General features: G+C 42.9%; 1 protein-coding gene across 2 annotated transcripts in view; it reads left to right on the top strand.

Annotated features, from left to right (window-relative positions):
* LOC130359821 (uncharacterized) overlaps positions 1 to 22,569 on the top strand; it is an 85,804-nt gene that overhangs the window by 41,851 nt on the left and 21,384 nt on the right. For both annotated transcript variants that reach the window (XM_056562883.1, XM_056562882.1), the window contains exons 2-5: positions 8,891 to 9,034; positions 10,541 to 10,600; positions 15,061 to 15,120; positions 19,478 to 19,519. In XM_056562883.1, coding sequence (XP_056418858.1) covers positions 8,891 to 9,034; positions 10,541 to 10,600; positions 15,061 to 15,120; positions 19,478 to 19,519 — 306 coding nt within the window. The remainder of the gene's footprint in view (positions 1 to 8,890; positions 9,035 to 10,540; positions 10,601 to 15,060; positions 15,121 to 19,477; positions 19,520 to 22,569) is intronic.

Here is a 22,569-nt window from a genome sequence, read left to right as displayed (position 1 = left end):
AAAGCAAAGTAGAAAATGTCTTCTGCGTGTGATAGTGTCAAGCAGCACCTCAAAGAGACCTAATTTTTCTTTGCTATGGGGTCTGTATCATATGTACACTTCTATATACAATTTTTTTTTTAATTAGAAGTATTTTTCATAGACCTAGTTTAGCCTTTATGGTAACGGTATTCTCTAAAATATGAACAGCAAGTTTGTAATGTTAGTTTGGTAAGAGTGGCACTATTAGAGGGATGGTAGAGAGTGTATGTATAAAACAAATGGTATGTTCTGTCATTATGTAATTCCTGTTGCTTTAATAGTGCCAACATATATTGATATAGTAATTTACAGTAATTCATATCAGTACTTGTCCATAAATGTTGTTTTGCACTCTAATTTTCTTATCTATGACACACACACGTGCAGACATGCACAAACATAAACTAGAGCCAGTTTCGTAGAAAACTAACTAACTAGCCTTCTTATCTTTACACCGCGATAGAAACACATCTACTGTCCATATTCCTTTCTTGCCATAAACTCCATTCTTTTCATATATTTTATCAAATCCAATATTCCTTCCTTTTGAATTTGACTGGTTGGACAATATTCCACATTAAAGGAAAAATAATTAAATCTATACTAAAATTAATTCAAGTAATTTATTTTAGTCCTTGTCCCCAAATGTTCTTTTGCACTCTAATGTTCTTATCTATGTCCCACACGATAACACACACACACATGTGCATACATCCACAAACATAAACTAGAGCCAATTTAGTAAAATAAATAACTATCAGTATGTGTTTGGACTGTGGCAAGAAAGTGGAATAACAGGAGAAGTTCCACGCATACACAAAGAGAACATACACTGCTCAAAAAAATAAAGGGAACACTTAAACAACACAATGTAACTCCAAGTCAGTCACACTTCTGTGAAATCACACTGTCCACTCAGGAAGCAACACTAATTGACAATCAATTTCGCATGCTGATGTGCAAATGAAACAGACAACGGGTGGAAATTATAGGCAATCAGCAAGACACCCCCAATGAAGGAGAGGTTTGGCAGGTGGTGACCACAGACCCCTTCTCAGTTCCTGGTTGATGTTTTGGTCACTTTTGAATGCAGGCGATGCTTTCACTCTAGTGGTAGCATGAGACGAAGTCTATAACCCACACAAATGGCTCAGGTAGTGCAGCTCATCCAGGATGGCACATCAATGCGAGCTGTGGCAAGAAGGTTTGCTGTGTCTGTCAGCATAGTGTCCAGAGCATGGAGGAGCTACCAGGAGACAGCACATCAGGAGATGGGGAGTATGCTGTAGGAGGGCAACAACCCGGCAGAAGGACCGCTACCTCCGCCTTTGTGTAAAGGAGAAGCAGGAGGAGCACTGCCAGAACCCTGCAAAATGACCTCCAGTAGGCCACAAATGTGCATGTGTCCACTCAGATGGTCAGAAACAGACTCCATGACGGTGGCATGAGGGCCCGACATCCAGACGTGGGGGTTGGGCTTATAGCCCAACACTGTGCAGGACCTTTGGCATTTGCCAGAGAACACCAAGATTGGCAAATTCGCCATTGGTGCCCTGTGCTCTTCACAGATGAAAGCAGGTTCACACTGAGCACATGTGACAGACGTGACAGAGTCTGGAGATGCCGCAGAGAATGTTCTGCTGCCTGCAACATCCTCCAGCATGACCAGTTTGGCGGTGGGTCAGCAATGGTGTGGGGTGGCATTTCTTTTGGGGGCCACATCAGCCCTCCATGTGCTTGCCAGAAGTAGCCTGACTGCCATTAGGTACCGAGATGAGATTCTCAGATCCCTTGTGAGACCATATGCTGGTGCGGTTTGCCCTTGGTTTCTCCTAATGCAAGACAATAATAGACTTCATGTGGCTGGAGTGTGTCAGCAGTTCCTGCAAGAGGAAGGCATTGAGGCTATGGACTGGCCCGCCCGTTCCCCAGACCTGAATCCGATTGAGCACATCTGGGACATCGTGTCTCACTCTATCCACCAATGCCACGTTGCACCACAGACTGTCCAGGAGTTGGCAGATGCTTTAGTTCAGGTCTGGAAGGACATCCCTCAGGAGACCATCAACCACCTCATCAGGAGCATGCCCAGGCATAGTCATACAAGCACGTGGAGGCCATACACACTACTGAGCCTAATTTTGACTTGTTTTAAGGACATTAAAAAGTCGCTACTGCGACACTGTGACTTTTCATGCGACAATCATCTATGCGAGCAAGAAGAGCAAGTTTTGTTTTTTTGACTACGGTACGTGGGTTTGAAAACTTTACTTGGTTTAGTCAGTTATTTATTAACTGCGACAGTCGCAGCTGCACAATAAAATGTCGCAACGGCTGTAAAAATTGACTAAATTTACTCCAGCTCCAAAATGGAGCAGGAAAAGCTACTGCCGCCCGGGCTCTGACATACTTTCTCCCCGCTACCCTCACTTCGCTACGGGGACACTGCAGTGATTTACATCCTACCCCTCTCACCTGCGAGCGCCAAACAACTCCCATCTATCTGCTAACTGTGGCAAGACTACAAGTCCCAGTATGCCCTTACAGTGAGGACACACTGGGAGTTGTAGTCCTGTAGCAGCGGGAGCTGAGCGGCACGGCCGGGAGACAAGGGGGGGATATCAGTGTCCTCGTGAGGGTAGCGGGGAGGCCGTATGAGGAGTCCGGGCGGCTGCACGGTGATGTCAGCCCGGGCTCCTTACATATACCGGCGCCACAGACTCCTAAATCCCCTGCTGTCATTTCACATTTCCCGCTGGGTCCTGGCCAGAATCAGCAGCTAATCACAGGACCCGACCGGAACAGTGACATGATTAGGGGATATAGGAGTCTGTCAGGGGGGGGGGGGTCCGTCAGCATACACTCCCCCTCCCCCCCCACCGGCCTTCACCTGCACTGTGCCCGACCGTAACCCAAGCCCCCCCCCTGCCCTCACCTGCGCTGTGCCCATCCGCCGTAACCCCCCCGACCTTCACCTGCACTGTGCCCGCCTCCGCTCCCAAGTCTTCGGTTGCGCCGGCCTCCGCTCCCACGTCCTTTCGTCAGTGACGTCACTCGCAGGGCGCCCGGAGAGAAGGATCGCTGCACTGGATGGGTGAGTGTGTGTGCCTGTCTCTATCTCTGTCTGTGTGTCTCTGCCTGTGTGTGACTGTGTGTGTGACTGTGTGTGACTCTGTGAGTGTTTGTGTGTGTGACTGTCTGTGTGTGACTCTGTGTGTGTGACTGTGTGTGTGTGTGTGACTCTCTGTGTGTGTGTGCCCGGCCTCCCTTTGCAGGACCAAAACTCCCAGCATGACCTTACTGTAAGGACATGCTCGGAGTTGTAGTTGTGCAGTGCAGGCGAATGACAAGCTTGTCCCCTGCCCCCAGCTGTAGGACTACAACTCCCAGCATGTCCTTACTGTAAGGGCATGCTGGGAGTTGTAGTCCTGCAGCTGGGGGCAGGGGACAAGCTTGTCACTTGCCCACACATCTCCTGCACCACACAACTACAACTCCCAGCATGTCCTTACTGAAAGGGCATGCTGGGAGTTGTATTCGTGCGGGGCGGGAGATCTGCGAACAGGTGATAATAAATGTACTAACCCATTTTTATTATTTTTTTATTCTCATTTCTGATCCGTGTATCCTGTGGACTCCTTCGGATTTGGTGGACTACTTCCATGACCAGCGTTTTTCTTTGTTTGATTTTAATAAAATGGTTAACGAGGGCTTGTGGGGGAGTGTTTTTTGTAATAAATTTTTTTTTAAACCTGTTGTGTTTTTTCCTTACTTTACTTGACAGGCTTAGTTGTGGAAGCTGTCTTATAGACGGAGTCCATTACTGAGCTGGGCTTAGCGTTAGCCACAAAAACAGCTAGCGCTAACCCCCAATTATTACCCCGGTACCCAACGCCACAGGGGTGCCGGGGCATCAAAAATGGCGCTCCTGGGCCTAGGCGGTAACAGGCTGGCGTTATTTAGGCTGGGGAGGGCCAGTAACAATGGTCCTCGCCCACCCTGGTAACGTCAGGCTGTTACTGTTTGGTTAGTATTTGGCTGAGAATAAAAATAGGGGGGACCCTATGCGGTTTTTTAAAAAATAAATAATTAAATATTAAAAAAAAGAAACACATAGGGTCCCCCCTATTTTTATTCTCAGCCAAATACCAACCAAACAGTAACAGCCTGACGTTACCAGGATGGGCGAGGAATATTGTTACTGGCCATCCCCAGCCTAAATAACGCCAGCCTGTTACCGCCTAGGCCCAGGAGCGCCATTTTTGATGCTCCGGGCCTGTTGGTACCTGCTCTTCCCGGCACCCCTGTGGTGTTGGGTACCGGGGTAATAATTGGGGGTTAGCGCTAGCTGTTTTTGTGGCTAACACTAAGCCCAGCTTAGTAATGGACTCCGTCTGTAAGACAGCTTCCACTACTAAGCCTGTCCAGTAAGTAAAAAAAAAAACAACAGGTTTAAAAAAAAAATTTATTACAAAAAAACACTCCCCCACAAGCCCTCGTTAACCATTTTATTAGCATCAAGCAAAGAAAAACGCTGGTCGTTGAAGTAGTCCACCAAGTCCACAGGATACACGGATCTGTAGAAGTACCAAAAATTAAGAAATAAATGAGTAAGTACATTTAGGGAGAAAAAACAGTGTTAAAAAAATGTAATATATATATATATATATATATATATATATAGATATCACACACACACACATTTTTTTTTCAAAGCTGCATAGTGGTGTTCTGTAGTCATTATTTGGTTTTTGCTTATGTGTGCTAAAAAAATGGTATTTAAAAGTGATTTCTTGGTTTTTGCTCATGTGAGCCAAATTTATCAACCCCCTGTGATAGTATGATAAATATGTCAGACATAAGCAAAAAAATAGCAAGAAAAAAATGACTACAGAACTTGCTTACCAAAGCAACGATGATAAATGTCCCCGCATATTCCTTTCTTGACATATATTCCATCCTTTCCATTTATTCCATCAAATCCAATATTCCTACCTTTTCTCTATGATCTGCCCTTTTGGCCAAGGGCAAATCACAGATGGAGGTCTGATGATTGGAGATTGCATGGGTAGATGATCAGGTCAGAGACGTATTGAGGGGACAGGTTGTGGACAGCCTTGTATATTAATGTTAACAGTTTAAACTAAATTAGCTGGGTAACAGATTTAAAGGGGTACTCTGCCCCTAGACATCTTATCTCCTATCTAAAGGATAGGGAATAAGATGTCTGATTGCAGGGTCCCGCCACTGGGACCCCCCGCGATCTCTGCTCCTCTCTGCTGTGAACTTTGCTCCGTGCCTGATGACTAGCGATGTGGCACTGATATCACGGTCATCATGATATCAATGCAAGTCTATGGGGGGGGCCTGATGGCCTTCACGAGGTGGCGTGACTGTGACATCACGAGCCTCCAGTGCCTCAGCCGGCTTTCTAAACTAACACCATATGCTGCAGGGAGATCGCAGGGGGGTCCCAGCTGCGGGACCCCCACAATCAGACATCTCATTCCCTATCCTTTGGATAGAGGATAAGATGTCTAGGAGTGGAGTACCCCTTTAAGGATGGAATGGAGCTGAGCCAGAGTATGATAATGAAGGCCACAGAGGAGGATGTTGTAATTGTCCAAGTGATCCTGCTCTAGCATTTTTGTTCAGTCTGTGGAGAGAAAAAAAAGTAGATTCAAAAACTGTTTTTGAGGTGAAGGTGGCAGGAGTTTGTGAGAGATTGGAAGTGTGGTTTGACAGAGAGAAAGAATCAAAGGGTATCCTCAGGCATTTGACTTTTTGGACTGGGAAGAGAGTGAAGCCACCGATTGTTATTGATAGATTGGGTTTGGGTTCGAGCAAGATGGTGGAAAGATAATGAATTACGTTTTCTTTATGTTAGTTGTTGGAAGAAAAAGGATAAAATGGAAAATATATCTGGAGGAGACATCCAGACAAGAGAGGTGGATTTTAGTGTCATCAGCTTAAAAATGTTACTTGAAGCCATGGGATTCTATTCTCTGTCCCAGGCCAAACATATAGATAGAGAACATTAGGGGCATTGGTTGACTTCCGCAGTGAGAAGTTGAGGTGAAGAGGTTGTACGTGAGTATAGTTAGGTTTACATTACATTAGTGCCAGCCCCTTTACTTCAGTTGCACAAATGGAGTCACCTAGTGACACTGTTCAAGATGTATGAGCTGTTTAAAGTGAACTCAGTTTGAACCATTAAAATCAATCAGGTCTGCTGCTCCTGATTACAATATATGTCAGCATCCTGATTTCGGCGGGATGCCAAAAAGTATGACTATCGGGAGGACTTACACAAAACCTAGCCTTAGAGGCACTGAATTTTTAGTCGGTGAGGTATGAGGAGATCTGGGAGAGGGCCAAGTCGGGGGCATCGAGGGATGAGAGAGATTGTAGCAGGAAGAAGTGGTCAACTGTGTTGAAGGCATAAGTTTGTTTGAGAGGAAGGAGCACGCTTTCTCAGTATAAGTACTTGGCAGTTAGCAGTTCATTGGCCACTTTGGTTAAGGCGCTTTCAGTAGTGTGTTGGGAGGGGGCAGGGAGTAAAATTAAAGCCTCATGCTGTAACTCAAAGGCAATACAAGTTGAATAACTTGTTCCTAAACAAAACATAAACTTGTCACAACTGTGTGATAATGTATTTGTTTTTGTAAAATGTATCTGCGCAAAATAGAAGCTGCACACTCGCTGTGGGGGAATGCAAGATTCACACCTTAAAGGGGTACTCCGGTGGAATTTTTTTTTTTAAATCAACTAGTGCCAGAAAGTTAAAGATATTTGTAAATTACTTCTATAAAAAAATCGTAATCCTTCCAGTACTTATCAGCTGCTGTATGCTCCAGAGGAAGTTCTTTTCTTTTTGAATGTATTTTATGTCTAACCACAGTGCTCTCTACTGACACCTCTGTCCATGTCAGGAACTGTCCAGAGCAGGATAGGTTTTCTATGGGGATTTGCTCCGGCTCTGAACAGTTCCTGACACAGAGGATTCAGCAGAGAGCACTGTGGTCAGACAGAAAAGAACTATACAACTTCGCCTGGAACATACAGAAGCTGATAAGTACTGGAAGGATTAAGATTTTTAAATAAAAGTCATTTACAACTCTGTTTAACTTTCTAGCACCAGCTGACTTAAAAATAAAAAGTTTTCCACCGGAGTACCCCTTTAAGTTTTGTTCTATAACCTAACATTTTTAGTTACTTCTTGCATATATATTTATATATTTTTTTTTCATGCTTGGCATTTTGGTTTTATTAGTATAGATAAAGCAAAGGATGTGTTCACACTTACTGGGCACAGATAAAACATACAGCAGGCTTTTACTTTCCTTACTGTGAGTTTTAAGAAATGATACTTTAATGAACAGTACAGACCTTTGGACACACCTTCTCATTCAAAGAGTTTTCTTTATTTTCATGACTATGAAAATTGTAGATTCACACTGAAGACATCAAAACTATGAATTAACACATGTGGAATTATAGACATAACAAAAAAGTGTGAAACAACTGAAAATATGTCATATTCTAGGTTCTTCAAAGTAGCCACCTTTTCCTTTGATTACTGCTTTGCACACTCTTGGCATTCTCTTGTTGAGCTTCAAGAGGTAGTCACCTGAAATGGTCTTTCAACAGTCTTGAAGGAGTTCCCCGAGATGATTTTGCCTTCATTTGGTTCAGGTCTGGTGATTGTGGAGGCCAGGTCATCTGGCGCAGCACCCCATCACTCTCCTTCTTGGTCAGATAGTCCTTACACTGCCTGGAGGTGTGTTTGGGGTCATTGTCCTGTTGAAAAATAAATGATGGTCCAACTAAACACAAACCGGAAGGAATAGCATGCCGCTGCAAGATGCTGTGTTAGCCATGCTGGTTCAGTATGCCTTCAATTTTGAATAAATCCCCAACAGTGTCACCAGCAAAGCACCCCCATACCATCACACCTCCTCCTCCATGTTTCACGGTGGGAACCAGGCATGTAGAGTCCATCCGTTCACCTTTTCTGGGTCGCACAAAGACACGGTGGTTGGAACCTGTGCTGACTTTTGCAAGTCCACAATTCTCTTACTGATATCTTGGCTGATTTCTTTAGACTTTCCCATGATGTTACACAGAGAAGCAGTGTGTTTCTGGTGAGCATTAAAATACATCCACAGGTGTGTCTCTAATTAACTCTGATGTTGCCAATAAGAAGCTTCCAACAACATGACATCATCATATGGGCTGTCCCAAATTGTTTAAAGTAATCCTAGTGTATGTTAACTTTTGACTTTGCAGAAAGTCATAAAAATGGCTTTAAAAAACTCTAACTCTCTCTCTCTCATTATTATGGCATTTGGCAAGTATAAATAATTTTTGTAATCCTAATTTACCTAAAAAACGGTTTATTCTGATTTCATGTCAGATAGAGAGAAAACATGCATATGTGTCTTTTTATATATTGCATGTAAACTTCTGGTTTCAACAGTATACAATGCTTTTATTAAAACCCCAGTGGTCTGAGGTTAAGTAACCCAAGGGGGGTTCACTATTTTCAGAAGTTTAGCCCTCTCAGTGCACAACTTCTCATTCCTATGATCTCAGTAGTTATCTACAGATGGATTTTTTTTTTGTACTTTATTGAGTTCTGAGACTAGGGCTCACTATTTCTTCCTAAACACTAGGTCTCATCCCTCTCTATACCTTCTCGATGTTTTGCTGAACAGAGCCGGCTTTGTCAAGGTTATAGTCCCGGAGGGGCGAGAGTCCTATAGGGCTTTGTTGATGTACATAAGGATACCCTGGGAATTCTGTGGGTTTATTTTTTTTTCTCTATTAGCTCTTTTGCAATTAAACTAGTTGTTTTTCCTTTCCCTAGTTCTTCTACTTCTCCATCTGGGGATCTCATATATTTCACATATAGAAGGATCAACATTACACAATCCGACAACTGTGGATGTGCTGAACAGTACAGAGCCTTATGTTTCTTCAGCTGACTCTAAGATACCAAGTACAGTACATGGTAAGAATGAGTCAAAGACTGGCTTTATTTTACAGAAGGTAACATAATCTCTGCGAAAGTAACAATGACTAGATTGTATTATGATTTCCAACATGTAAGATGATATCTAGGCAACAACTAAATTGTATAATTTTTCTTCCTAATTAAAAAGAGTAGTAAAATGCACCTCACATAGCACAACACGGCAGAATGTCCTGAATCTCCCACCTGACATAAGAATACAAGCCCATAAGAATAGAAGCTAAACAATATAAACTAGGTTATGGTCTGTATAATTATACTAGACAGTTGATTATTCATTGATCATATATTCTAGTCCACAGTGCATATACTATGTAACAGTTTCAGCCATAGTGTCAATATAGAAGTTCTAACCATACAGTACCCAGCCTTACCTGTACCTGTATGGTTTTTATATAATAAACTCCTCAATATTCACCGACCTGACAGCGCTGGACCATCTTTCTTCTTTTGCATATGAATCTGGTCTGTCTCGGTCCGAGACGCTGCGGGATACATCAAGGAGCTGGATACCTTCACACTTGTATCTGTACCTATATAACAATGTAATGCTGGCTGTCTGCTTCCCAGACATAAAACTGTTCCCAATGTTCAGAGTTACTTCTTATCTATATCCCCTAGTCCATGCTTCTGTCTCTCTTGTCCCCAGCTCCGCTCATAGGGTGCTGTTTATAATAGAGCCAGCACACACCCTGTCGCCAGCTGTTTACCATCTGGAGTCAACTATTTCAGGCAGAAGCACCCGCTCCACATCGCCTGGTCTGTCTAGTTTTCCTTAAAAGGTGTTTTGCTGTGTTTGATATTCTGTTCTTGATCACTGCCTGTGTTCTTGACTTTGTCTATGCCTGACCCTCCTTTACCATAATGCTTGTTTTGTGTATGACCCTATCTACTGACCACAAACCTGGCTTACTACAATGACCCATCTGCCTGTCTTTTACCACACCACTTACCACAAACCTGGCTGCCTACAATGACCCATCTGCCTGTCTTTTACCACACCACTTACCACAAACCTGGCTGCCTACAATGACCCATCTGCCTGTCTTTTACCACAGCACTTACCCCAGACCTCTGCCTATACCATGACTTAACTCTGATTGACCCCTTGGTGATATGTAGTGGTTTGTCTCTGCCACCCCACTGGGACCACTGTTAAGGCAGCAACCAAGTAACCCCTTAAAGCCCCTACATCCTGGAGTGGGTTAAGCTTTCAAGTTTGGTCCGAGGTCAAACCAGTTGGGTATCACAGCAGGTCCACACTCATTGTCTGTTACAAATGATACAGTTCTTGCAGATATACAATGGTGCCTACCATAGTATTCACACCTATACTTACACTGATAATCTGTTATCTATTTTCTACCAGTGGCATTGTGCCAGGAATTAGTATCTCTCCTACTATGACTGATATTTAAGATGTGATCTCAGTTTTCCTTAAAATGTCATTTTAATTTGTTTTATTTTACACACTTCCTATATTAGGTCAAGAAGAAACCACTGCTATTCCCAAGTTAACCACTAGTAAAAAACCTTCTAACCCTAGTAAGTTTACTAAATATATTGTTTCCATTTTTTTTATCTACTCAATACATAATGCTTGGAGAACAGTGGAAGATTTTAGAAACCAGGTAGCCCCTTAACCCCTTAAGGACTCAGGACATTTGGGCTTTAAAGGGGTACTCCCATGGAAAAAAAATTTTTTTTAAATAAACTGGTGTCAGAAAGTTAAACAGATTTGTAAATTACTTCTATAAAAAAAATCTTAATCCTTCCGGTACTTTTTAGGGGATATATACTACAGAGGAAATGCTTTACTTTTTAGATTTCTATGATGTCATGACCACAGTGCTCTCTGCTGGCCCTTTTAGGAACTGTCCAGAGCAGGAGAAAATCCCCATAGAAAACATATGCTGCTCTGGACAGTTCCTAAAATGGACAGCAGAGGTCAGCAGAGAGCACTGTGGTCATTGTAACGCCGAGCGCTCCAATCCCCGCTCCGGCGTGTGTCCCCAGGCTGCGCTCCGGCATCTCAGCGTGTGCGCCCCCGCTCTCTTGGGCCCGGGACTCTTAGATCTAAAGGGCCAGTGCACCGGTGATTGGTGCCTGGTCCAATGTGGTTAATTAAGGGTTAAGGTTTGTGAGAGGCAGTGCTGCTTGGACTTAATTAGGCCTCACCTGTGCACTGCCTATAAGTAGCATCTCCTCCCACAGCCTCCTGCTGGATCTTTGTTGCCTTGTGCCTGAGAGAAAGCGTTCTTTGTTCCTGTGTTCCCTGTCTGTTGCCGTACCCGTTGCTACTGACTACCGCCTGTGAACCGTTGCTGCCTGCCCTGACCATCTGCTTCGTCCGACTACGCCTTTGCCTGATCCTCTTGTACCTTGCCTTATCTCAGCAGCCAGAGAGGTTGAGTCGCTACTGGGAGGAACGACCTGGGGGTTACCTGCCGCAGCAAGTCCATCCTGCTTTGCGGCGGGCTCTGGTGAAAACCAGTAACTCCTTAGACTCTGTTCCCCTGGTACGGCCCACGTCATCACCTCTCTGGCACAGCGGGTCCACCCCCATCCTCCGCCACCTGCTACCAGCCCAGATCCTGACAGTCATGACATCCGATAAATCTAAAAAGTGAAGCATTTCCTCTATAGTATATAGCCCCTATATACTGGAAGGATTAAGATTTTTTAATATAAGTAATTTACAAATCTGTTTAACTTTCTGGCACCAGTTGATTTAAAAAAAAAAAGTTTTCCACGGGAGTATCCCTTTAAGGAAAATGTTATTTTTACGTTTTTGTTTTTTCCACCTTGCCTTCTAAAAATCATAACTCTCTTATATTTTCCTCCACAGACTAGTATGAGGGCTTGTTTTATGTGCAACCAGTTGTCCTTTGTAATGACATCACTCATTTTACCATAAAATGTATGACACAACCAAAAAATACTATTTGTATGGGGAAATTGATAAGAAAACTGCAATTTAGCAATTTTTGGAAGGTTTTGTTTTCATGCGGTATACTTTACAGTAAAATAGACCTGTTTTATTTATTCTGTGGGTCGATACAATTAAAATGATACCCATTATTCCTTACTTTTCTATTATTATACAGCTTTAAAAAAACTTTTTAACCAAATGAGTACGTTTAAAATCCCTTTATTTTGCTGACCTATAACTTTTTCATTTTCCATATAAGCACCAATATAGTGAGGGGATGCATACGTAGTGGACCTAGTAAAAAAAGGTCCTGTGGTTCCAAACCACAAAAAAACAACCTATCCAAAGAAGGGAACCACTTCAAAAGTAAAATTGCTAATATTTTATTAGGTATACAAAAAACCAATGTAAACATTGGAAAAAATGCATAAAAAACACACAAATGGCGTGGACACAGACAGAAATGTGGGGGACTGGGGAAAGGGGGGTACAAAATTAATTGGGTATGAGCAGCAAAAGTCCAGTGCAAATCCTGCAATAAAGTGCAGACACAAAAAGAGTACATAAATATATACACATACAAGCAATGTAAAAATATGCAGATGATAGAATGGACACTAACGTGTCTAATGTAAAGTAAAAAAGATGTGTCTAGCAGCAACCTCCAAAGAGGGAAAATAACCCAGCACAAGTGTGCGAATATGCAATATTAGACAGCAGTATGGATAATGTATTGCAAGTGCAAGCGGGATGAAGGTGCATTTAAAGCATAAAGTCAAAACCGGCCCGGGGAACGTGAAAAGGACTTGCTGGTGAGGTAAGAGTAAGAGATAAGACCCCCCCCCCCCCCCCCCCCCGTAGATTCCCCAGTCACCCACCACACCTCCGACGTGTTTCGCCCAAGCGGGGCTTTGTCCAGGACTCCTGTTTAACTTTCTGCCACCAGTTGATTTAAAAGAAAAAAGGTTTTCACCGGAATACCCCTTTAAATGCACGTTCATCCCGCTTGCACTTGCAATACATTAGGTATTTGGTGGGAGAAAACATTTAATATAATAAAAATTAAAGTAATAAAGATGATAATAAAGATAACACATAATGTGGAGTAAAAAATGAAAGTAAAGAAATGAAGAATAATAAATAAGGCAGTAAGGAAAATGCAGAGGGGATGTAAAAAAGTATATATAAATGATTGTGTATATTAAAGGACATCTGCAGCGTGATTAACACTTATCCCCTATCCACAGGATATGGCATAAGTGTTTGATCGCGGGGGGTCCGACCGCTGGGACCCCCTGTGATCTCCTGTACGGGGCCACGGCTGTCCTGTGCAGGGGGCGTGCCAGCCGCAGCATGACGTTGGCTCTGACGCGCCTCCTCCATACATCTCTATGGGAGAGGCGGGGAGGCAGCGTTCATGCCTCCCCGTCTCCCCCATAGAACTGTATGGGGACGTGGAGGAGACGGGGCGTCACAGTCGACCTCTAGGTGGACGCTACGTCACCATGAGCGCTAATGGCGGTACCCCATTAGAGAGATCGAGGGGGGTCCCAGCGGTCGGACCCCCGCGATCAAACACTTATCCCCTATCTTGTAGATAGGGGATAAGTGTATATTGCGCTGCAGTTGTCCTTTAAAAGATATAAATAATTAGATATCAGGAAAAATAGCGATATTGTGGTATTGTCATGTTGGGACAATATAGTGCACATACTGTAATTGTGTAGGAAGTGCATATAACCTCCAAAATTGGACAAATAGTGTAAGTGAGTGTAACATGTGTGATGTGAGATACTGATGTGATCTCAGACCAGAGCAGAAGACCCGTGGAAGGCAGTGGAGGCAGGTGAGGGGACCTCCGTCTGCAGTTCTGGATGATGGGATCGCCACGGTAGCACTGCTAGCGATCCGATCATCCATTTTAGTGACTGCAGCATTGCAGATGCCGTGATCTGTATTGATCACGGCATCTGATGGGTTAATGGCGGTCATCCGCGCAATCGCGATGTCCGTCATTACCGGCGGGTCCCTGGCCGCTATCAGCAGCCGGGACCTGCAGCGCATGACCCGAGCATCGCTCTGATGCTTGCGGTTATGTTTAGGACATAAATGTCCATCCTGGTGTGTTAAGTACCACCGCACCAGACGTACATTTGCGTCATACGTCGTTAAGGGGTTAAAGCCCTTACATCCTGGAGTGGGTTAAGCTTTCAAGTTTTGTCCGAGGTCAAACCAGCTGGGTATCACAGCAGGTCCACACTCATTGTCTGTTACAAATGATACAGTTCTTGCAGATATATAATGGTGCCTACCAAAGTATTCACACTTCTTCTGATAATCTGTTATCTAATTTCTACCAGTGGCAGGAATTTGGGAGTATCTCTCCTACTATGACTGATATTTAAGGGTGCATTCACACCTTGTTTTTGCAATACAGCTCTCGGATCAGGTTTTTGAGGAAAAACGGATTCCTCAAAACCTGACTAAACTGTATCAAAACGTGTGTACAAATTTCAACCCGTATACAGTTAAAAACTGTATGCGGTTTGAAAAAATTATGTCTGGTTGCATGTGTTTTTTAAGAAAAAAACGTATACCTTTTTAACTTTTCACTCCATTTTGAATAAAGTTTCCCTTGTTTGATTGAAATTCCAAGAAAAAAAACTGTGTAAAGCCAAAAAACGTATGGTGAAAACCGGATGGAACCATATGCACATACGGTTCTGTACAGTTCCCATTGACTCCCATGTTAAAAAAAAAAGTATACGGTTTGATACAGTTTTTCACCCGGACCAAATACCGTGGTAGACTACGGTTTTGGGTACGGGAAAAAAACCTGACAAAACCGTACAGGGTGCAAAACGGATACAACCTGATGCATCTTTTGGCATACGGTTTTCAATGGGGAGTCAATGCATACGGCTTTCAATACGGTTCAATACGGTTTTCACATTGAAAACGTATACAGGAACTGTATTGCAAAAACGTGGTGTGAATGCAGCCTAAGATGTGATCTCATTTTTCCTTGAAAGGTCATTTTAATTTGTTTTATTTTATACACTTCCTATATTAGGTCAAGAAGAAACCACTGCTATTCCCAAGTTAACCACTAGTAAAAAACCTTCTAACACTAGTAAGTTTACTAAATATATTGTTTACATTTTTTAATCTACACAATACATAATGTTTGGAGACCAGTGGAAGATTTTAGAAACCTTGCCTTGAGTCTGGGTTCACAGGTGATGTTTTTGTTGCATTTTTAAGGTGTTTTCAGCATGTTTTTTTTTTTTTTTCAAAAGGTCAACATACTGAAGCATTTTAATTCTTTATTTTTAATAAGAAAATGGACAAAGAACATTTCAATAATGCTTCAATATGTAATTTGTAGCATTTTTTTTCACATTTTTAAAAATCTAAAGTTGTCTTTTAGAGCACTTGTATGGGATGTGACCAATTTATTTGCTAATTCGCCTTCTATGCCTTTGGAAAATCTTCTGACCCTTTCACTTTTTTCACATTTTGATATGTATAGGCTTTGTGGTAAAATTAAGAAAATGCATTCTGCACTCAATACCTCATAATGAGAATGCTGTGTGCATTATTCCTGGTTTCCATGTGGATTATTCCCCTGTTTGGGGCTCTTTATTCTTCGTACGGTCTCCTGTGTGTACCAGGCATTACTCAGTTGTAGGGAAATATAGGGAGGAACAGGTTCCTGCATGATATTACACTGTCTATCCTCAGGGATGTATATCCTATGTGTATGTTAAAGGGTACCTTTTATCAAAAAAACTTTTGATATATTATAGATTAATGTATGCAGAATAACTTTCCAATAGCATGTTATTAAAAAAAAAATTTCTTTCTATTTAATTTTCCACTTTTAAAAATGGCCACTAGGGGTCTCCCTACCAGTCCTTTTTTTTTTTTTTTTATAGATTTCAGACTCATGCTGGAGTCCTAAATCTCAGACTGCAGTTGGAACACAGACAAACTCACCACTGCTCACTGGCAGTGAGCAGTGGTGAGTTTGTCTGTGTCCCTGCTGCAGTCTGAGATTTAGGACTCCAGCATGAGTCTGAAATCTATAAAAAAGGACTGGTAGGGTGACCCCTAGTGGTCATTTTTTCAAAGTGGAAAATTAAATAGAAAGAAGAATATTTTTTAATAACATGCTATTGGAAAGTTATTCTGCATACATTAATCTATAATATATCAAAAGTTTTTTTGATGAAAGGTACCCTTTAAGGATAGGTAGGAGGGTCAATGGCACTATAATAACATAATTAGGTTAACCCTAAGATGCCCTGTTGGTTTTTGTTTTGTGAGGCTACCTCACGAATTGGACATATTGTCTGGTGTTTTTGGTATCTGAGCAGTTCTTTATATACTCGGTTTGGGTATTGTGGTAACTGATTTAGTAGCTGAGTATAATCTTCAAGGAGTAAATTGTAGTTATTAAAGCTATTTTTTAGCTTTGCGATTTCAGTGATGGTATGTCCAAAGACAGAACTCGGGATGTTTATGCTCTGGGATTTTTTGGTTTTGTTTATTTTACAGACCCTTTGTAAAGGCACTTGAAAATTTGCTCTGGGGGGGAAAGGAGAGGGGGAAGAGGAGATGGTTACCAGACAAAACTAAGTAATCAGGAGAGAAGATCCCTGGTAAGAAAGATGACCGAGAACCCAATGGTCACTCTAGCTGAGCTCCAAGGATCCTGTGTACAGATGGAATAAACTTCCAGAGCACATGAAAGCCTACCTCAATTTTGCCAAAAAAAACAGCACCTAAAAGGACTAAATATGACCAATCTCTCCCAGTGACCCTAAGCACACAGCCATGACATCTCTTAGGGGCAACTCTCTGATTGTCCTTAAATGGCCCAGCCAGAGCCCTGACTTGTACTGAATCGAACACCACTGGAAAAACCTAAAAATGACTTCCAGTGACTGTCCCCATCCAACCGGATAGAGCTTGAAAGAATCTGCAGAGAAGAGTTTAAAAAAAAAATCTTTAAAGGGGTATTCCAGGAAAAAACTTTTTTTTATATATCAACTGGCTCCAGAAAGTTAAACAGATTTGTAAATTACTTCTATTAAACAATCTTAATCCTATCAGTACTTATGAGCTTCTGAAATTAAGGTTGTTCTTTTCTGTCTAAATCCTCTCTGATGAAACCTGTCTCGGGAAACGCCCAGTTTAGAAGCATATCCCCATAGCATACCTCTTCTAAACTGCGTTTCCTGAAACATCAGAGAGGATTTAGACAGAGAAGAACAACCTTAACTTCAGAAGCTCATAAGTACTGAAATGATTAAGATTTTTAATAGAAGTAATTTACAAATCTGTTTAACTTTCTGGAGCCAGTTGATATATATAAAAAAGTGTTTTCCTGGAATACCCCTTTAACTCTAAATGGGCAGACCTTGTGGCACCATCCCAAGATGACTGGAGGTTGTATTCACTGTTAAAGATACTTCAACTAACTGAATACAATATTACAATTTTCCCTTTCAATAAATTAGTAGATTTCTAACAATTTGATTTAACTTTGTTATTATGGGGTATTAAGTGAATTAAAATTTTCTTTTATTTTAGCACAAGGCCACAACATAATAAACTTAAAAAAAAAAGGTCTGAAAACATTTTGAATGCACTTCATGTATGACTGATAATGGATTCACTGTGGTTGCCCAGCACGGTGGAAGGAAAAATCCCATCCTGATTGCATGATGCTGGATTTGTGGTTCAGTGGTTTGTTCAGGGAACCCTCTGTGACAAGGTATAGAGAGGCACTGCATTTGCACCACCAAATGGAAGAGATTTAGGGGTAATAAAAACAGGTTCGTCTTCTTCAAAGGAGTGGTAGTAGTTGGGCTGACTAGAGTTTTAGACGCTATGTCAAGTGTCTGTTGTTGCCCAAGCTTTAACCATAACAGAGATGCTGCATGATTTAGGGAATGAGCCAACTGGCCCATGAGAACCCTTACTGTGAATATAGCAGGGGCCCCAGAGCTGAGTTGGGGAACAGGTAGGAGAGAGGGCAGTCTTATTGGTGGGGTAAAAAAAAACTAATCAGTGATCAACACGGTTCCCTAGAACCTACAGAATAAAGACTAAAAAAAAGTGATGAAGTTATATGGCATGGCAAATATACTTTGAGTTGAGCCCATACTGAAATCAGGCAATATCTTAAACAGGGAAAACTTGCCTAAATATTGAGAAACAAAAAGCATTATATATTTATATAATCATTATATATTTTATAAGAACCAAGCTTGCTGCCTCTAGTTTATTTCATTCCTTCTTGCTCGATATTAAAGGTGTTACCCAGAATTACAAAAACATAGATGCTTTCATCCAGAAACAGTGTCCCTCTTGTCCTCTGTTAGGCTGGGTTCACACTACGTTTTCTCCCATACGGGAGCGCATACGGCAGGGGGGAGCTAAAACCTTGCGCTCCCGTATGCTTTCGTATGCGCTCTCGTATGTAATTCATTTCAATGAGCTGACCGCAGTGAAACGTCCGGTTCGGTCGGCTCATTTTTGCGCTGTATGCGCTTATTCCCTGGACCTAAAACTGTGGTCAACCATGGTTTTAAGTCCGGTTGTAAAAGCGCATACAGCGCAAAAATGAACCGACCGGACCGAACATTTCACTGCGGTCGGCTCATTGAAATGTATTACATACGAGAGCGCATACGAAAGCATACGGGAGCGCGAGGTTTTAGCTCCCCCCTGCCGTATGCGCTCCCGTATGGGAGAAAACGTAGTGTGAACCCACCCTTAGTGTGCGGTATAGCAGTTCAGTTCCACTGAAGTGAAAGGAGCCAAGTAGTAATACCACACATATCCTAGGTACAGGTGTGACTCTGTTTTTTGAAGAAGGAAGCTATGCTTTTCAAATCCAGGACAACCCATTTTAACAAACTACTGCCCATTTTTTGTGCTATTTGTCACAGGCATTATAGGTGATCTATACTTATTCAATGCTACTGTCAAGTAATTCTGTTTTGTTCAACATGCAGACTGATCTGCTTGCAGCATAATATCAGGAGCTTTACTGTAAAAGATTTAAATTGTATTTTTAAGAATGTTTATTTTTTATTTACTTATTTATTTATTTCCCATGTCACTATCTATTTAAACACCAAAACAAAAAATAACTTAAATTATGTAGATATGTAGTCACAGATCGCAAAACATGCCTCAAACTCTCAGACAGAAGTCAGTTACAGACTATAGTTTCCTATAGCCCATGTGGCTACTGTAAAGCATACCTCTAAATGCTGTTAAATCAACTCAGGCAAGATGGCTGCCCATAAACTGATATGTAGAAAAATAATGCAAAATATACAATCACAAAATAAAAACAGATACAAAGAAAAGAATATGTATCCATTTCTTGTTTTAATTGTTGAGTATAATGTATCAGTTCATGAAAAAACACACATATTATTGTGTAACCAATCTGTTTATTTATTTTCAAGCATTTGTAGAAGAGCCAAGGAGATATTCCATGATTCATATAGGTAAGTCTTACCTTCTGATGGAAATGCAATATCCTTGGAATTGCTGTAGTCATTTTGTTATTGGGCTTAATGCACTAAATGCACTATTCTACAGACCTATCTATCCTTGGCCTATAGGCAACTGTTACATACTGCGCTCCAGCGGTTAACACCGGCCGTGAGCGCAGTAGCCCCGTGCCCCCGCTCACCGGCGGGGCCTGGATTCACATTGCGGGATGGGATCGCAGTGATGTCATCACTTCAAATCTCCAGGCATTCCTGATGGAATTTCGTACAGTCTTCGAGGAACCTGCCCGTGCTTCCTCTGCCGAGACGGCTCTGCTAAGTCTCTTCCAGGGCAACTCCACTGTTGTCGAGTATGCCATCCGGTTCCGAACCTTGGCATCGGAGTTGTCCTTGAATAATGAAGCCCTCTGCGCTACTTTTAAGAGAGGTTTATCCAGTCAAATTAAAGATGTCCTCGCTGCCCGGGAATTGCCAGCCTCTTTGAATGAACTGATTCAATTGGCATCCAGGATCGATATCCGCTTCTCCAAGCGATGAGAGGAACTGAGACAAGAAAGGGAATCTGCACGTCCTCGGTGCTTCCATCGTCTGGCGCCTGTCTTCCACCAACCTCCGCAACCTGCTTTGTTGCCTCCCGCTGCGGAGGCTATGCAAGTGGATTGGACTCGCCTGACCCTGCAGGAAAGGACATGCAGACGAACCAAAAGCCTTTGTCTTTACTGCACCAGTGCAGACCACTTCCTTAAAGGTTGTCCTCTACGCCCTCAGCCGCAGGGAAACGCTCGCACCTAGGCTACATAGGAGAGGCCTCCCTAGGTGTGAATCCTTCCTCTCCATGCTTAAATTTGACAGTCCAGCTTCTTCTTCCCTCCAAAGACCCTCTCAGTTCTGGCCTTCTTAGACTCTGGCTCTGCGGGAAACTTTATTTATGCTTCCTTAGTGCATAAGTATCATCTGCCGGTCTTCCGCCTCCAGAAGCCCCTGAACATCTCTACGGTCAACGGAGAAAAACTGGACTATACCGTGCTTTACCGCACTGAACCCCTGTTGATGTAGGTCGGATACCTGCATAAAGAGAATTTGTCTTTCTACGTTCTTCCACACTGTACTTCAACTCTCTTGCTTGCTCCATGCTCCACAGCTGAATTGGAAAACCGGAGAAGTCCTTTGCTGGAGTCCGTACTGCAACGACCACTGTATTCACATACGTGTGACCAAGTTGGAATCCTCGTCTAGTCCTCAACCTGGATTACCTCCTTTCCTCCAAGACTATGCTGATGTCTTTTGTGAAAAGCAAGCTGAAGTTTTGCCTCCACATCGTCCATACTATTGTCCTATTGACTTGCTGCCAAGTACCACACCTCCCAGAGGCCGTATCTACCCTTTGTCTGTTCCAGAAACCCAGGCCATGTCAACCTATATTCAGGAGAACCTACAGAAAGGGTTTTTCAGGAAATCCTCTTCTCCTGCGGGAGCTGGTTTCTTCTTCGTGGAAAAGAAAGATGGGTCCTTACGTCCTTGCATCGATTACAGGGGACTGAATAAAATTACTGTTAAAAACCATTATCCCCTTCCTTTAATCTCAGAGTCGTTTGATCGCCTGCGAGGTGCGAATCCTGAAGTGGGGTTATTCATCTCTATTGGCAGGTCATGCCGGGATCGAAAATCAATATAATTAATTTCCCGACATTATATGTGGCCCACTCTGAAACAGAGCTCCTGCTCTGTTTGTGCCCGGGACAAAACTCCTTACACCAAGGCTGCTGGTCTACTACATCCATTGCCCATTCCTGAACAGCCCTGGTCCAACATTGCAATGGATTTTATTACAGATCTCCCTTCTTCCTGCGTCAATACGGTCATCTGGGTCGTGGTGGACCGATTTTCTAAGATGGCACATTTTGTACCGTTGCCTGGGTTACCATCCGCACCTCAACTTGCCAAACAATTCCTTAATCATATTTTCCGCCTCCATGGATTGCCCACGCATATAGTCTCTGACTGGGGAGTCCATTTGGTCTCAAAATTCTGGAGGGCACTCTGCTCACGGCTCAAAGTTAAGTTGGATTTCTCCTCTGCCTATCACCCCCAGTCTAATGGACAAGTTGAAAGGGTGAATCAGATTTTGGGAGATTATCTGCGCCACTTTGTCTCCGCTCGCCAAGACAACTGGTCGATGGTCGATGGGCCGAATTTTCATACAACCATAGGGATACCGAATCAACTGAAACTTCACCCTTTTATGTAGTCTACTCTACGGACTTCATCCTCATCCTCCTCTGCCCTTGTCAACTCCCTCCGGTGTCCCTATGGCAGATGAACTAGTAAGGAACTTTACCACCATCTGGAAGAAGACTCGGCTCTCCCTCCTTCGTGCCACAACACAAATGAAATGTCAAGCAGACAAGAAGAGACGTCCTCCTCCTGAATTTTCTCCTGGAGACAAAGTGTGGTTGTCTTCAAAATTCATCCGCTTCAGAGTATTCTCCTACAAACTGGGCCCACGCTTTTTGGGGCCTTTCAAGATCAAGAGATGTTTAAACCTGGTGGCTTGTTCGCTACATCTGCCTTCCTCCCTCCAGATCCCAAATTCTTTCCACGTCTCCCTCCTGAAACCTGTTATCTATAATCATTTTACTAAAAAGGACTTTTCTCCCACTCCCATCTCTTGTACCTCAGATGTGTATTCCGTCAAAGAGATTCTGGACTTCAAACTTATCAGAGGTAAACATTTCTTCTTGGTAGACTTGGAGGGATTCGGTCCTGAGGAGAGGTCCTGGGAGCCTCAAGATAACATCCTGGATCAGGATCTTCTCAAAAGATTCTTGAGTCATAAAAAGAGGGGGAGACCAAAGGGGGGGGTACTGTTACATACTGTGCTCCGGCGGTTAGCACCGGCCGTGAGCGCAGTAGTCCCGTGCCCCCGCTCACCGGCCGTGAGCGCAGGATCCCCGTGTTACCGCTCACCGGCCGTGAGTGCAGCAGCCGCGTGTCCCCACTCACTGGCTGGGCCAGGATTCGCATTGCGGGATGCGCCCGCATGC

The sequence above is a fragment of the Hyla sarda genome, chromosome 1, assembly GCF_029499605.1.
Source record: "Hyla sarda isolate aHylSar1 chromosome 1, aHylSar1.hap1, whole genome shotgun sequence".
In the NCBI taxonomy this organism is placed as follows: Eukaryota; Metazoa; Chordata; class Amphibia; order Anura; family Hylidae; genus Hyla; species Hyla sarda.
The sequence above is the reverse complement of the archived record's forward strand: the minus strand, read 5'-3'. Positions and strand labels throughout refer to the sequence as shown.